Raw genomic sequence first — 16078 nt, forward strand, 5'->3', positions numbered from 1 at the left:
CTTGGCCGTGCTATGCAGCATGTGGAATCTCAGTTCCCCAAGCAGGGACTGAACCTGTGTCCTCTGCATTGGAAGCACAGATTAACCACTGGATCACCGGGGAGGTCCCAGGGGTGTCTTTATCTTTTTTTTTTTTTTAAGAAAAAAGGATGCTAGTTGAAGACTTGCAAATTAATAAACTCATTCAAAGAAATAGAAATTAATAAAAACCACTTTTTGACTGGGGAGATTGATGATACCCATTGACGAAGGCCCGGGGAAGAGCACATTCCCGCTTTCCACTGGTGAGGAAAGCCTCGGACAGCCTCTTCATGGGGCAGCTGGCAGAACCTGCCAGAACTGTAAGCACACTTACCTTTTGGCCTAGGTATTCCACAGTTAAGAGATATGCATAAAGGAAATATATATATACATTCACCCTTTCTGATACATAGAAGTCAGAGGAAACCCAAAGCGTTCAACAATAGGGGCCTGGCCCTGCAGAGCAGTGTTAGATCCACTCACATTGTGGGATATGATGGTCAGTCTGTACATCCTAACATAACATGGATGACCCTGTGGGTGGACAAGTGAAGAAACGTTCTCAACCAATGTGGATAAAACCTCTTTCACCTTTCCTCTCCCCATATTTATATTTCCATGGTAGAGAAATCTTGATGGTTGTGCACCAAACTTTTAATAGGGATTACTTCTGAAGAATAAAGTGAGGGACTTTTACTTTCTGCTCAGATAATGTTATTTGAATGTTTCACAGTGAGTAAGTATTGCTTCTATAATTTAAAATAATTTTTTCCCCAAACTACAAAATGTGTGTATATTATGAGGGGAAGGACAGAGTTAACGAGGGGTCGGCAGTGTTAGTTGCTCAGTCATGTCTGACTCTTTGCAACCCTGTGGACTATAGTCCACCAGGCTCCTCTGTCTATGGAATTCTCCAGGCAAGAATACTGGAGTGGGTCGCCATTCCCCTTCTCCAGGGGATCTTCCCGCCCCAGGGATCAAACCCAGGTTGGTAATATTCTCTAATCTACGTAAGTAATGAAGTGTGGTGAACTTCCAGTATCTAATGAGAAAGGATGGTGGGAAGTTAAATTATGAGGAAAATGTGCAAGAATACTATGAAAATAAAAATAAATAACCCACAGATAACACAAAAAGAAATCGAGGGGATGAAGCAACCAAAACCTTCCTGTGCTGCTGGTGGGAGTGTAAACTGGTACAGCCACTGTGAGAACATTCTGGAGTTACCTGGTAAAGCTGAAGACATGCACACCTTGTCGCCCAGAAGCTCCACCCCACCTGTGGGTCGCCCCGGAGGAGCCCACACACGTGGCTGCCATGAAGGAGCCAGACACCAAAGTCTACCCAGGTGTCCACCAGCAGTGTGCTGGATGAATCAATTGGAATTCTACACTGCAAATGAAAAAAAGAGACATACATTTCACCTACTAACGACAACATGGTTGATCTCACAAAGCTGCAGTGGAGCAAGAAGCTACAAGTCGCTAGAGAATCTTTCATACGGAAAGGCCGGGATAGGGCCGTCTCGCAGGGAGGGCTTACGATCAGGAAGGGACACACGGGGGACTTCTGGCTGCCGGCAGTGTCCTTTTTCCTAACCGAGATGGTGGTTCCATGGTTGTTGAAAAGTTCATTTGCTTAATAATTATTTGCGAAACTATACCTTGGTATTTTACACCCCCCACTCTGTGTATTATAGTTCACTTTTTTTTTTAATGTTAAAAAAAATAAACGGCCTCTTAGTCTCTCTCCTCTTCCAGAAAGCCTTCGTGGACTGCCACAGCTCTGGACGATCCCACACTTCTAGAGAGACTCTCGGGTCCAGTTTCCAGGGCCACCCCTGACTGTGCTCCGCTTGTCTCCTGGCCTCACCCAGGTCCAGCGGAACTGCTGCCTGACGCTCTGCAACTTCAGCATCCCGGAGGAGCTGGAGTTCCAGTACCGCCGCGTCAACGAGCTCCTGCTCAGCATCCTCAACCCCACGCGGCAGGACGAGTCGATCCAGCGCATCGCCGTGCACCTGTGCAACGCCCTGGTCTGCCAGGTGGACAATGACCACAAGGAGGCCGTGGGCAAGATGGGCTTTGTTGTGGTGCGTGCAGGGGGGCACTGCCCTTCCCTCCTCCCCTCCCTGTCTCTTCCAGAGCCCCTCTGCTGAAAGGGTGGATTTGGGATTCACATCCTAGCAGTGAACGTTGCTTCTGACCTTAGATTTCCTCCACCTAGAACTCTGTCATTCTCTCCCATCCTCTCCAGTGTCCCGGGAGGTCCCACTGTACTCCTGCCTGCTCAGACCAGGTGCCCCTGTTAAGTCTTCCCAGCTGGGATTAAAGAAGTATCTGAGGGACTAGCTGTTTAATGTCAGCCTCCTCCCTGGGTGTGAGCTCCATGGTGAAAGACACCATGCTACATCCTTCCATCATCCTGTCCCCAGCACTTCCTAGCACAGGGCCCAGCACACAATTGGGGAGATAATCAATATTTGCTGGAGAAGAGAAGGGAAGAATGAGGGAGGCACCTCCAGTCTCCTTCCAGTCATCACTGGGGAGGCTGAAGTCCACAGGGTAGGAGGTGCCCAAAGCTAGGCGGATCAAGGTTGTGCCAGGCCTTCTAATGCTAAGTACCAGGTCTGTGGGTTGCACTTCTTTGAACAGCCTCCCAAATAGAGAGGCAGGGTTTTGTTTTGTTTTTTTAAATATTTGTGTATTCGGCTGTGTCGGTTCCTGGCTGCGGCGGGCTCAGTAGTTGGGGTGCTCAGGCTTAGTTGCCCCGCAGCATATGGGAGCTTAGTTCCTTAACCAGGGATCAAACCCATGTCCCCTGCATTGGAAGGTGGATCCCCAGCCACTGGGCCACCAGGGTAGCGCCTAGAGAGGCAGCTGTGTCAGGAGGTGCTGACAGGAACGGAGTAACTGACTCCTCTCCATCTTGGTTCTGGGAGGACACAGTAGCTCTTGAAGCCCTGGCCACCCCCTCGCCCCCCCTCAAGTTCTCTTCTCTGCCCACAGACGATGCTGAAGCTGATTCAGAAGAAGCTGCTGGACAAGATAGTAAGTCGCGTCTCTGTGGAGCTACCCGCCCCGTCCCCTCGGCTGAGAGGGGACGGGTTTGCCCTGGGGGTGTGCGCCTCTGTCCGGGGACCGCCTCGCTGGGTGCCTGCGGGTCGTCCCTGCACACCTGTGCTGAGCCCTCTCCCTGCTCCAGTGCGACCAGGTGATGGAGTTCTCCTGGAGTGCCCTGTGGAACATCACGGACGAGACGCCCGACAACTGCGAGATGTTCCTCAACTTCAACGGCATGAAGCTGTTCCTGGACTGCCTGAAGGTAGCGCCTCTCCAGCAGCAGCCGGACCCCCACTTGGCCTCTCCTCTGTCCCCAGGTCACCCAGCTCCCCTCTCCCCATGGTTCCCATGGAAGGGCAGCGGAGCCCGTTCAGACCCACCAGCCCAGGATGTGCTGTGGAGGTCTTCCCTGACCCGGATGGCCTGGCTGGGCCTCTCTTAGAGCCCCCCCACCAAGGGCATCCCCAGGCGGCGCTGGTGGTAAAGGACCCGCCTGTCAGCGCAGGAGACAGAAGGAATGGGCTCGATCCCAAGTTGGGAAGACCCACTGGAGGAGGAAATGGCAACCCATGCCAGCATTGCCTGGAGAATTCCATGGACAGAGGAGCCTGGCGGGCTACAGTCTGTGGGGTTGCAGAGTCGGACACGACTGAAGTGACTTAACACACAACACACACTCCAAGGAAAAACCCAAACCAGTCTCTCAGCGTGGTTGCTCCAACTGCCTAGGTCTGACCAGAGTCCACTGGGGTGTCAGCTGGACAGAATTCTGTCCAGTAGGGTGACCTCTTCATCCTAAAACTCATTCTTTATTTTCTTGCTTTAGTTTCCAAAAGGATTCCCTGAAGCTTAATATTTCGAGTTTTTGTAAATAGAATCATGTTTGTCCCATTCATAATTTTATAGGTCACCTCTGCACACTCAGCCTTTGAGTTTGTGGCATGGAGCCCCACCATGTTAATCCCTTGTAGTGTATACGTAGCACTGTCCTAGGCGTACTGGGAGGTAGGAGGGCAGCAAATTGCACCCTCTCTTTGTCCAGTAGAAATGGCTGGACAGGTGCTCATAAAGCTTCCAGCTCACCAGCATCAGACACAAATCAGGTACTCGCTGCTCCGACCCGAATGGCTCTTCTCTTGCCAGGAGTTCCCGGAGAAGCAGGAGCTGCATCGGAATATGCTGGGACTCTTGGGGAATGTGGCAGAGGTGAAGGAGCTACGGCCCCAGCTCATGACTTCCCAGTTCATCAGTGTCTTCAGGTTGGTACTTTGCTCCTTTTCCTTTTCTCCTTGGCTGCCAGGATGCTCAGAGCTCTAATCAGTGCTCAATTGTAGCAACTGCTATCAGTTTAGGTTTCTGTTAGGAATGTCACCTTCACTCTATGGTGCAGGTTCTTATCCTTTGAACCCTCCGTAAATGGTCCCCTTGTAGCGATATCTTATCTTACATGACCTCAGATTCCCTTTAGAAGTCATTTGGGGGAGGCTTCCCTAGGGTTCCAGTGGTTAGAACTCCACACTTCCAATGCAGGGGGTGTGGGTTTGATCCCTGGTTCAGGGAACTAAGATACTGCATGCCACACAGCATGGCCAAAAAAAATATTTTTTTAATGAAAAAGAAGTCATGGGAAATTCCCTGTCGGTTGAGTGGTTAAGACTCAGCACTTTCACTGTCAAGGGCCCAGGTTCAAACCCTGGACAGGAAACTAAGATCCCACAAGGTGTGCAGCACAACCAAAAAAAAAAAAAAATGGCATCTAGGTGTGGATAATAAGTGATAGAGAAATAAATAGTCTCCCTGGCATCTAATCTATTAGTTGAAGTCAGCAGCCTGTATCTGAAGTGGGCCTGGGGGATCAGGACTCCATTTTTCTCCGTTCTTGGTAGCAACCTGCTGGAGAGCAAGGCAGATGGAATTGAGGTTTCCTACAACGCCTGCGGCGTCCTCTCCCACATCATGTTTGATGGGCCCAAGGCCTGGGGCATCTGTGAACCCCAGCGGGAGGAGGTGGAGGAGCGCATGTGGGCAGCCATCCAGAGCTGGGACATCAACTCACGGAGAAACATCAATTACAGGTGCGGGGGCTGTGGACACGGGGTCAGTGCTGGGACAGGCCGCTCCTTCCTGAGGAGGCCTGGTCGGTGCTTCTAGTCCTGAGTTGGGTCTTTCTAACTGAGCTGTGGTCCACGGAGAGCCCACATGTGGTCCATGAGGTGTGTGAGTAAAGGCGCATACCTCACCTCTTCAGCTTGGTGCCTTTTCCCTCACATCAGCACCTGTGTACGCTAAGCCTGCCATTCACAGATGCTCAGTCCATGTTCAGTTGTGAGAGAGGGAAAAAAAAAAAGGAGAAAATACATAAACGATAAGAAACAAACAGAAACCATTCGTTCCTGAGAAGAGCATCCCCCTAACATTCCGGCGTCTCTCCTTCCAGCAGTTTTCTGTGCAGATTAAACCGCCTCCGTCCAGCTGGCATCAAGTCTTACTATCACATGATTGAATTTCCAGTCGCAGCTATGGGTTTCCTTCCCTGTTGTATAACTGAGTCACCTCTGTGTGCGCCTGGGCCATGGCATAGTGATTGACACTGAAGCTGAAAACCCAAATCGGGAGGAACAGGCTCGTGCTCGTGGCTTTGCCCATGCTCCAATTACCGTCCGTTCAGAGGAGAGAGGAAGTGGGATCACTAGCCTGGGGAGGGGGTTTGTGGGGGTCACACGTACATCTTGCAAGCTTTTGGACCATGACTCCAGATGGCGCGTAGAAGGCCATGATGGGAAGTGCAGTCACAATCTCTTCTTCCCAGTGTCCTCCGCCCCTACGGCCCAGGTTGGGGCTCTCCTCCCTGCCGCCATCTCTGCAACACCTGATCCATGTTCCTCCTCCCTCATGCTCATGACCTCTCTCACAAGGGAGCTCTCTTTGTGGAGCCTGAAATGGGCTGAAGGACCATATGCCTGCCCCCCAGCGTGTCCCCTCCATCCTGCTGGCCTGCTTATTATAAGGCCCTACAGCGAGGAGGAGCCCCCAGTGCACCTTGCCAATGCCCAGCATGAAAAGTGAACTTGATTTTTCTTCCTGCAGGTCATTTGAGCCAATTCTTCGCCTCCTTCCCCAGGGCATTTCGCCTGTCAGCCAGCACTGGGCCACCTGGGCCCTCTACAACCTGGTGTCTGTCTACCGTGAGTACCTGCAGCCCCTTGGCTCCCTCATCCACCATGATCCGGGGGGAGCGCTGTGAGAGCCGGCGTCAGTGTCTGCGCCCTCCCTCACCTCTTTCTGGCATCAGTGGGACACCCAGCAGCATGGCTCGCTCCTGCCTCATCGGCAGAAGCAGGCCTGGCAGACGAGCCGGCCCATCCAGAGACCCCACACACCCTGCTTTCTCAGTATTTCCTGCTTTAGATGAGTGAATAGTCAGAAATCCTGTGCTACGACTTCCCTGGTGGTCCAGTGGTTAAGACTCCATGCTTCCACTGCAGCAGGCACGGGTTCCATCCCTGGTCAGGAGACTGAGATCTTGCCTGCTGCACCACGAAACCAGAAAAATAGAAAATAAAAATCTCTATGCCTTCTGTAAGGCAGGATAAGACCAACCCAAACCAGAACGAACTCCTAAGGAAACAGACATCCAAGAGGCCAGGAGAGAACTTGAAAACAACTCTCACTTATTTTCTCCAAGAGAGTCCTGCCTCCCTGAGAAGAGCCTGGACCGAGTCCTCCGTGCAGTGCCTTTCCAGGAGAGGAGGAGGAGGGTGTAGTACTGAGAGACTCTGATGGCAGGCCAGGCTTGCCCCTAGTGCTCTGCTTTGCTAGCTATGTGATCTTGGGCAGGTAATTTAACCTCTCTGGGCCTTGATTTTTTCCTCTGTAAAATGGGGATAGTAATGCCTACTTCATAAGGTTGGTGGGAAAAGAGAACCAGTGGAAAGTGTTGAGCCCTAGTGCCTGGATATCGCTCAGTCCTGTTAATTGGCAGGCAGAGGGGATGAGAGTGTAGGCCCTCCGCAGAATTAGGTGGAAGTTGAAGGGGATGGACTTGAAACTTTGATGTGTCCAGACCAACTTGTTTTGTTCCTGCATATATGTGTATATGCATGCATAGCTTGCTTGGAGTGAACATTTTGGAGACCTTTTATATAAAGGTGTAAAGAGAAGGGTTGGCTTGCAAGGCATGGAACAAGGACTTTTTTTTAAGCAAAGGCAGATTCGTTGTTATTCTGAAGATTCCAAAATCATTTATGACAGCAGCAGTCACATACCTTACCAGGTGACAGGCAGCTAGATGGATGCTCCTGGGAGAGACGAGCAAACAGCTTTCTGTTTTAATAAACATTTATAAACAAACCAGAAAAAAAAAACAAAAAGAGGGCAGGCCCTGGGGGAAGGCTGCCTGCGCTGCTCTGAGCAGGCTTCTCAAGCTCTCTGGGCCTCATTTTCCCCATGTTTAAAATGGGCTAATAACAGTACTTAGCTCGTAGGATTGCTGGGGAATAAGACATGTAAAGTGCCGAGAAGAGCACGTGGCACATACCAGCTCAGCAAATCTTTTTATTATTCCTTGAGGTTAGTCTTACTAAAAAGTAGCACCTTACCTCAGAGAGGCAGCGTGGCAGCTGGGAAGAGCTCTGAGCCAGGACTCGCTCTGACAGGCCTCTCGAGTGACTTCGATGGGGCTGCTTCATTTCTCTGCACCTCAGCTCTTTCATCATTAAATGGAGATGATAAAAAATAGCTCCAGTATACTATACTATACTGTACAGCTGCTAGAAGACCACTGAAATGCCCATGTTCTCTCTGGAGTGTCTATACAGCCCTGGATCCCGAGCCCTAGAATGTTCTTTGTGGGAGTGAACCATGAAGCCCAGCAGTGGGCAGGCCTGGTGGTTTCCTCCCGGTGGGTCCCAGAATCCCCCGGAGATATTTTGTTAAAAGTGCAGATAAATACATGTTCCTGAATCTGTTGAATCAAGACACCCTGGGGGGCGGTGCTTAGGAAGTCCTTGTTTTTACAAACACTTCTCAGAGAATAGAAGGGGCCGGAGTGGGTGATATTTGGGGGGAAATGCCACCACGAAGCGAAGGGAAGAGCCTTTCCCAAGGGATTCACCCCTCGCTTCCCGCAGGTGGCCTCAGGAACTTGGCCTCGGGGCCGGGCCAACATGGCTCCAGCAGCCACACCCTCACTCAGGCCCACGTCTTCATCCCCCATCCTGGGAGGGCCATCCTCAGAGCAGGGGAGGGTTTCGGGGCCACAGGCTGATAGAAGTCCCACCCTGATCACGTGCTGTCTGCCCTCACCCCCCCACAGCGGACAAGTACTGCCCTCTGCTGATCAAAGAAGGCGGGATGCCCCTCCTGAGGGACATGATCAAGATGGCGACCGCGCGGCAGGAGACCAAGGAAATGGCCCGGTGAGAGACTGGCAGTGTTTCTGCCTGGAGCCTGGGCTTGGGGGAGCCAGGGACACACAGCCGGGCCCTCTCGTGGGTGGGAATGGCTAACAATGCCAGGGGCAACTCAGAGCTGAGAGTGGAGGTGGACAGCATACTGATGTCCAGCTGGGGCCTCCCTGAGTGTCGTAATGGCCAGCGCGTGGCCAGAAACCAGATGATCAAGCTCTGAACAGAGCATCGTTGCCCGCATTTGTAAGTTTTGTTTTCCTTTATTCCCAACAAATCCCGTCCTCTCATCCCTGGGCATTAGCAAGTCAGGTCAGAATTTGTCCTTATTTTTGGCCAAAGACATTCCAATTAAAGAAAGGACACTATGGTAAAATGCATTCTAAGATTGGGCAGAATGCATGAGTTTCTGAACACGCAGGTCCTGGACACAGGCCTTCCGCTGCACTGTGGCTTTCACTTCCGGGTCTAAACTGTCATCTACTGGAATCTCACAGCCATCAGTGCACAAGAAAGACCCTTAGGGGCGCTGCGTTTCACTATCGTCAGTGACAACCGTGCTTCCTCCAGGATCCCTTCTAGAAGGGGATGTAGTTAAGTTTACCCTGGTTCTAAAGACAGTGTAGAATAGAAAGTGTCACAGTGGGGCGGAGTGAGGGGGGTGCGCTTGGAGTTCAGAGTCTCCCCAGAGAAGGACTCACTGGCTGTTTCTGCAGTTATATTTGGCAAAAAGCACTGCTTAAACATTTAATTGACAGATTTGTCTGAGTTTGAGAATGGTAGAATGAGTGGTTCTGCAACTTAACCTCCCCAGAGGATCACCTAAAAAGATTGTTAAAAATGTACAAGCCCTACCCTAGATTTTCTTTTCCAGTGAGTCTGGGCAGTGGGCCTGGGGATATGCATTGTCAACAGAGCTTCCAGGAGATTTGAGAAGCATTGGCTAAGACTGACCCGTAACCTACCCCAACCACTCTGAAATCTCTGTAGGACCTGAGCTGACCAGCCTGAGGGCAGGGTGCTTAGGAGAAGTCCACAAGTCCTGTCCCACCCCAGGCGTCCCTTAGCTCCTAGAAGGCAGTGTGGTGCCTCTTTGGCACAAAGAGGCTGCAGTGAACATAGCTCCAACCACCAACCCAGAGGCTTAGTGTGAGTGGGAAGGCTGTCCAGGGTTCAGGATGACACCTGGCAGCAGTTCTCAAGGGCCAGATGGAGTTGGATAGAGACTGGAGGTCTGAGGACGAGGGGTGGTTCCCAGCACTGCACTGGGACCTGCCCCTGCAGGATGTGGAGCCCCTGTACTTGGGCAAAGCACAGCTGCCCTCGCCCTGCCTAGACCTGCCCAGATCCTGCTGGGACAGGATCTCTGGGTGAACCTCACGTGCAACCAGTTTGGGGACCACCAGTAGACTCAGGGGAAGAAAAAGGCCTGGGTGGGCAGGGAAACTGAAGGACTATGTTGCTGAAAAGGAACAGAAGGTTCTGGGGGTCAGGCCTGAGCTGATTCAGGGAAGCTCCTAACCACAGATGCCCTGGTGCTGAGACGTAGGAAGGAGGCCTGGGGAGGTAGGACGGGGAGGACAGGGGGCTGAAGGCATTCGTGGCCACAAGTACCATTTCCTGGGTACCCCAAACACGCCGGCCACTCTGCCAGCCACTTGGCACACATCATCTCATTCAGTGTCAGCAGGATGGTTAACATTTGCCAACAAATCCAGCAGCCTGATCAGCTGAAAGGAGCTGGCTGAGCCCACCCCAGTGCAAGCCCACCCTCCAATCCTCTTTCTCCCATTGTCTCCAGCAAGGTTATTGAGCACTGCAGTAACTTTAAAGAGGAGAACATGGACACGTCCAGATAAGGCCTCCGCCCCCATGGCCCGCCACTGCTCTGGACCACGAGGTCGAGAGGAAGCGCGCTCAAGCCACCCAGCTGGCAGATCCCTATGCCCCGGGGAGCCTCCCACTGGACGAAGGGACACAGGGGAACTTTTGCACAGCCGACGCTTTTCCTTAACATTAGTGAGATATATATATTATATATATATATATATATTATTTTTTTTTGGTTAGGAAGTGTGAAGTTTTGTGTGTATGATTTCTGTACAAAAACAAAATAACCCCCTGAGTCCTTGCAGCTTCCCTGGCCATCCTCAAGCCCCTACTTTCAAAGCCTTCATCGCTGCCACACTCACTCCCACCCCTGCCAGACTAAACGCCTCTAACATTGTGAGTGTCTGGCCCGTGCCCTGTAATCTCCGACCCTGGCCTCGCTTCCCATTCAGAGAGGCAGTGGGGCCCCCAAGAGCCCACTCCAGCCTCCTAATCCGCCCACTGAAGCCTGAGAACGCCATCTAGGTTCCTCAGTGCAGCTGATGGGGTTTGGGGATTAAAAACTAACCCCACTGGGTCTCCCCAATGCCTTGGTGCTCCTGGCTGTGGGCCTCTGGGGTAAGGAAGTGAGCCGTACCTGCCTCGGTCCAGGCAGTCCCAGCCCCAGAGGGCCTTCAAGGCGCCCAGTGGCTCTGCTGCCCTCTGGCCAGGCCTGCCTGAGGCCACGCTGCTATGGAGGCTGCATCCTAGTCTCCCACCAGGCCCCAGGTTGTGGAAGGCCCCAGCCCAGGGCTGGTCAGAACCCGGGCAGACACCACTGCCCCTTCCGCCAAACATACCCGGAACCTGCGCACCCCACCACCCGCCTCCCGCCCTGGAAGCCAATAGCTCCGGGGGCCAGGGGCTCGCTCTCTCCCCACCCCTCATCGGCCTGCAGCCCCCACGGTGCCCAGGCACCCCACCAGCATAACTGAGCCTGCCTCACTCGCCCCTGCCTGCCCCGTGGCCCATAGGAGCCCACACCTTTTCTGCGGGCAGGGGGGCTCCCCACGCCAGCCTGGCGGCCACAGGCAGACACCTCCAAACCAGCATCCACCCCCTCCCGCCTTGCCCCAAGGCTTCCCCTTGGAAACCTCTGCGTTGGGTTTCAGAGAAGTGTGTGAGACACACAAATGTATCTCAAAAACACCTTGTGGTCCTCCCTTGACATCACTCCGAGTTGCTTCTCACAGCACCGACAGCGGGGAGGAGGCCCCGTCTGGAACAAGGGGCCAGGGAGCAGAGCCAACTGCAGGTGGCCCTTAGGGGGTGGCTTTTCGTCCCTCCTTCCCTGGGCCTGTGCTTTCGATTCTCCTGGCGTTCCTGCCTCCAGACAGAACAGGCAGGATGAGCAGCCCAGGGGAGAGAGAGGCACCCGGTCTTCTTCCCCTGGGGTCTTCCCCCCACACCCCAGCCCTGGGAAAGGCCAGCTGCCCTGTGGCCCCTCCGCTCAGCACACGGGCCCCATCTGCCCTCCCTTCCATGCTCACGTGGCCTGCGCCAGACCCCAGGCAGAGCTCACATCGCATCGCTTTACCAGCCGGGGCCCGGATAAATGTCTGTACTTTGGGATGTCACAGAAATACATTTTTGTGCAAAGTGGAGAAGAGCAGAGTGTCTTTTTTTTTTTTGTGGAAGGGATGGGGCCATGGGGAAGAGGCCTGGGCCGGCTTGGGCGGTGGGCCTGGAGTGCAAGAGCAGTGACGGGAGGGTGCATTGGGTCAGTTTGTGGGCCCAGCCCAAGGGGACAGGTGGCAGTTTGGTCAGTTCAGTTGCTCAGTCATGTCCGACTCTGCGACCCTGTGGACTGCAGCACACCAGGCCTCCCTGTCCATCACCAACTCCCGGAGTTTACTCAAACTCATGTCCATTGAATTGGTGATGGCCAAACAACCATCTCATCCTCTGTCATCCCCATTTCCTCCTGCCTTCAATCTTTCCCAGCATCACGGTCTTTTCAAATGAGTCAGTTCTTCGTATCAGGTGGCCAAAGTATTGGAGTTTCAGCTTCCGCATCAGTCCTTCCAATGAATATTCAGGACTGATTTCCTTTAGGATGGACTGGTTGGATCTCCTTGCAGTCCAAAGGGCTCTCAAGAGCTCCCAACACCACAGTTCAAAACCATCCATTCTTCGACAGTGGCAGATGGGGCTGGAACACTTGCTTTTCCTCTGCAGTCTCTCCACACCCCGTGCCCAGACACTGAGGGTCCAGCTGGCCACAGACCAACAGGATCCCTGCCTCCAATGGCTGTCTGATGGTAGAGACAAATGTTAAATACAAGATGATGACGGTGTGTGAGGAGCGGGGAGAAGGGAACGCAGAGCAGGCCTCTCGGGCGGGCCAGCAGGACTACAGGCAAGGGACAGTGTCCCAGTGCGGGCAGGGGAGGCTTCTCACAAGGGGAGACGTTCAAGATGAATCCAGCAAGAAGACAGGGCTGCCAGGCCTGGCTGTAGAGGGCCAGGAAAAGGGGGCTCCTAGACAGAGGGGCTCTGCCAGGAGAAGGGCCTTTAAGGGAGAACGGTGAAGCAGCCCCCGTGGCTGCAGCAGAGGGAAGGATCAGGGGCGCCAACGGAGGGAACGAAGGAGCTGGGGCCAAATCGTGAGGTGACTGGGCTTTGCCCAGCAGAGTCTGCGTTTACACCAGCTGTTTGTCCCAGAGTAACTCTCAGCAGTACTCCCCATGCCCCCGAGGTAGTACTGAGGCCGCACCCAACGGTGGAGAGCTCTTCCCCAAGACTAGTCCAGGCGCTGGTCCCAGATCAGGTGGACCTGTTCCCACACGTGCCAGGTGGGTGTGTCCCCAGCACCCAGTGAGAGATTCTCTGCTAGACCAGACTGGAGCCAGCTCCATGCCCTCTTCTCCACCAGGCCTCAACCTCGGCCTATGAAAACTACGAACTCTTCAGCTCCAGGGATTTCATCCACTCCCTCCTCTGACTTCACACCTAGTTTCTAACAGCCCTGGGTCACACCTGGAAGATGACCCTACCTGACACCCCTCATTAAAGCGCCTGCCCGAGAAACCTCCAGGCTGCCAAAAGAATTTACCGTTTGGGGCTTCTCTTGTGATTCAGTGGTAAAGAATCCGCCTGCCAATGCAGGAGACACAGGATCGATCCCTGATCCAGGAAGATCCCACGTGCCACAGAGCAACTAAGCCCGCACAACTACTGGGCCCACGTGCCACAATGACTGAAGTCCGTGCTCCAGAGCCTGTGCTCGACAACAAAAGAAGCCACCACGATGAGAAGCCTGCACACCGCAACTAGAGAGAATAGCCTCTGCTTACCACAACTAGAGAAAAGTCCATGCAGCAACCAAGACCCAGCATAGCCAAAAATTAAACAAATAAAATTATATTAAAAAAAAGAATGTGTTGTTTAACATCTGGACAGCCTTTCTTAGAGCATTTACTAAAAACAGCTTAAAGTTGTGAATGCTTCCTCTGTCCCTCTGCGGTGTACCTGTACCTCCTATAACTCAGCAGCATCTTTCTCAAGGACCTGAAAGCCATCCCTTTAAAATGTAATCATCAGGAAAGATCAGGCCTCTGTCTCCCAGTCTCCGAGGGAGGACAGAAACCTAACTTCAGTTGCTGCCAGCTAGCAGACACAGTTGGCTTAATGAGCATTTACCCTGACCCGCTCTTTGTAAGTCTTCACTTCCCTGAGTCTCATCAAGCCCCTGCCCTTCCCCATCTCTACTCCCTCATTCTCCCTTTAAAATACCCAATCACCTCTGTACAAATCAAAGTTACATTCAGTTCTTGTTGGATCCTCTTCCCTACCGCAATAGTATATTACTGAGTAAACTCTGTCCTTACAACTTTAACTAATGTCAAAACTTATTTTAATCTTTGACACCAGCACAGCAGCTGACTTGTGGAATCCTCAGGATTCTTTCTTTTTTAAAATGTATTTATTTTTGCTTGTGCTGGGTCTTCATGCTGTGTGTGGGCTTCCTCTTTCTCACTGAAGTTGCAACTCTTTGTTGCCACGCGTGGGCTGCGGAGCATGGCTCTGTGGCATGCAGGCTTCAGTAGTTGCAACGTGCGAGCTCAGTAGTTGTGGGTCTCGGGCTCTAGAGCACAGGCTTAGTAGTTATGTCTCATGGGCTCAGCTGCTTCAAGGCATGTGGGATCTTCTTGGACCAGGGATCAAACCAGTGTCCCCTGCATTGGCAGGCAGATTCTTTAGCACTGAGCCACCAGGGAAGTCTCATAATTAGTAGAAGTCCCCACTTGGCACACTAAGCCACGCAACCATTGCAGTAATTAAGACAGCTACAAATGACAGACACTCAAACACTTACCTAAGTTAGTCAAAGGTAGGAGGAATTTCATTCATTAATGCAACTGGGAATCTAGTGTTAAGATCAGCTTTAGTAACAGTTGGATCGAGGGGCTCAGACCATGTTTTTAAGACTATCTCTCCAGACTTCCCTGGTGGTCAAGTGGCTAAGACTCTGCACTACCAGTGAAGGGGGCCTGAGCTCAATCCCGTGCCAATGCAGGGAACACTGGGTTGAACCCCTGGTCTGAGAAGATCCCACATGGGGTCAGGGAACTAGACCCCACATGCCACAACTAAGAGTTCATATGCTGCAACTACAAATGCCTCATGTTGCAACTAAAGATCCTCCATGCCACAACTAAGACCCGGCACACCCAAATAAATAAATATCTTAAAAAAAAAAAGACTGTTTCTCACTCCCTACTTCAGTGCTGGTTATCTCTACATCTCTTTATAGTTGGCCTCCTCTTCTGCCAGAGTCTCTCACCACAGAGCATAAAACTGGCTGCCAATTGCCATTATATCCTATTTCTCATGCTTGAGATCCAAAATAATGCCCCTTTCTCTCTCAGCATCTATAGTATACTCGCATGGAATGATTCTGATTGACCCTGCCAAGTCACATGCCCACCACTTAGGTCCAATCACTGGGAATAATGAGATGAGGACCATGTTTGCCTTCTAGTCACATGCCCACAGTCTCTCTCCCACCACCCTCTAAGTGAGGGACATAGTTCTTTCAGATCCACACAGAATGGAGTCAGTTCTCCAACAGAAAAGGGGATGCTGAGCTGACAAAAGCAACAAATGTCATGAGCGTATACTGCGGAGCCAGGAGGGCACTAATCTGATGGAGGGAGGTGGATGTTGGTATCAGTGAGAGGAAAAGAAGGAAAGGCAGGGCTGGATGGGAAAGGAAAGTAAGCAGTGAATGGCTAGGCTTTATGGTAGATTAGCCTGAAACCCTAGGTTGGGCAAGTCATTGGGTGTAGGTGCTGGTTTAGAGCTGAGGTGACAAGTCAGTCCTGTACTAGACACTATTTCCAATATTTAGTCCTCCAACCACCTGAGGAGGGGTACTATTATCATTTCCATCATATAGACAGAGACAGAACTCCGCGTGGTTTTGTAACTTGCCCAAGAGCACACAGGTAGGAAGGGGCAGTGCTGGGATTTCCGGCTCTGACCCAGTCGGGCCCCTCATAGCCAGAATCTGCTACCACGTACCTCCACTCTGCTCTCATCCCGTCTGCAAAATCTGAAAATGAATAGACGGAGGTAAAGTTATCACCCCGGCGTCACTTTGGGCTAGTCCTGCCTCTCTTGAGGCTTCGAGCATCTCATCTCCGAACCGAGCGCAATTCTGCCACCTGGAGTCACAACACTTGGATCTTCCTGGACGCATGCGTGAGGCTGTGGCCT

The 16078-nt window shown here is 52.3% G+C and overlaps 1 protein-coding gene across 3 annotated transcripts in view; it reads left to right on the forward strand.

Annotated features, from left to right (window-relative positions):
- Nucleotides 1–10438, forward strand: part of ZER1 (zyg-11 related cell cycle regulator) — a 28148-nt gene extending 17710 nt beyond the window's left edge. For all 3 annotated transcript variants that reach the window (XM_069582220.1, XM_069582218.1, XM_069582221.1), the window contains 8 exons: nt 1898–2113; nt 3030–3071; nt 3226–3345; nt 4227–4342; nt 4970–5158; nt 6171–6268; nt 8398–8500; nt 10290–10438. In XM_069582220.1, the coding sequence (XP_069438321.1) occupies nt 1898–2113; nt 3030–3071; nt 3226–3345; nt 4227–4342; nt 4970–5158; nt 6171–6268; nt 8398–8500; nt 10290–10347 (942 nt within the window). In that variant the 3' untranslated portion in view covers nt 10348–10438. The remainder of the gene's footprint in view (nt 1–1897; nt 2114–3029; nt 3072–3225; nt 3346–4226; nt 4343–4969; nt 5159–6170; nt 6269–8397; nt 8501–10289) is intronic.
- Nucleotides 10439–16078: the final 5640 nt, after the last annotated feature.

This window comes from Ovis canadensis, chromosome 3, assembly GCF_042477335.2.
Source record: "Ovis canadensis isolate MfBH-ARS-UI-01 breed Bighorn chromosome 3, ARS-UI_OviCan_v2, whole genome shotgun sequence".
Taxonomy (NCBI): Eukaryota; Metazoa; Chordata; class Mammalia; order Artiodactyla; family Bovidae; genus Ovis; species Ovis canadensis.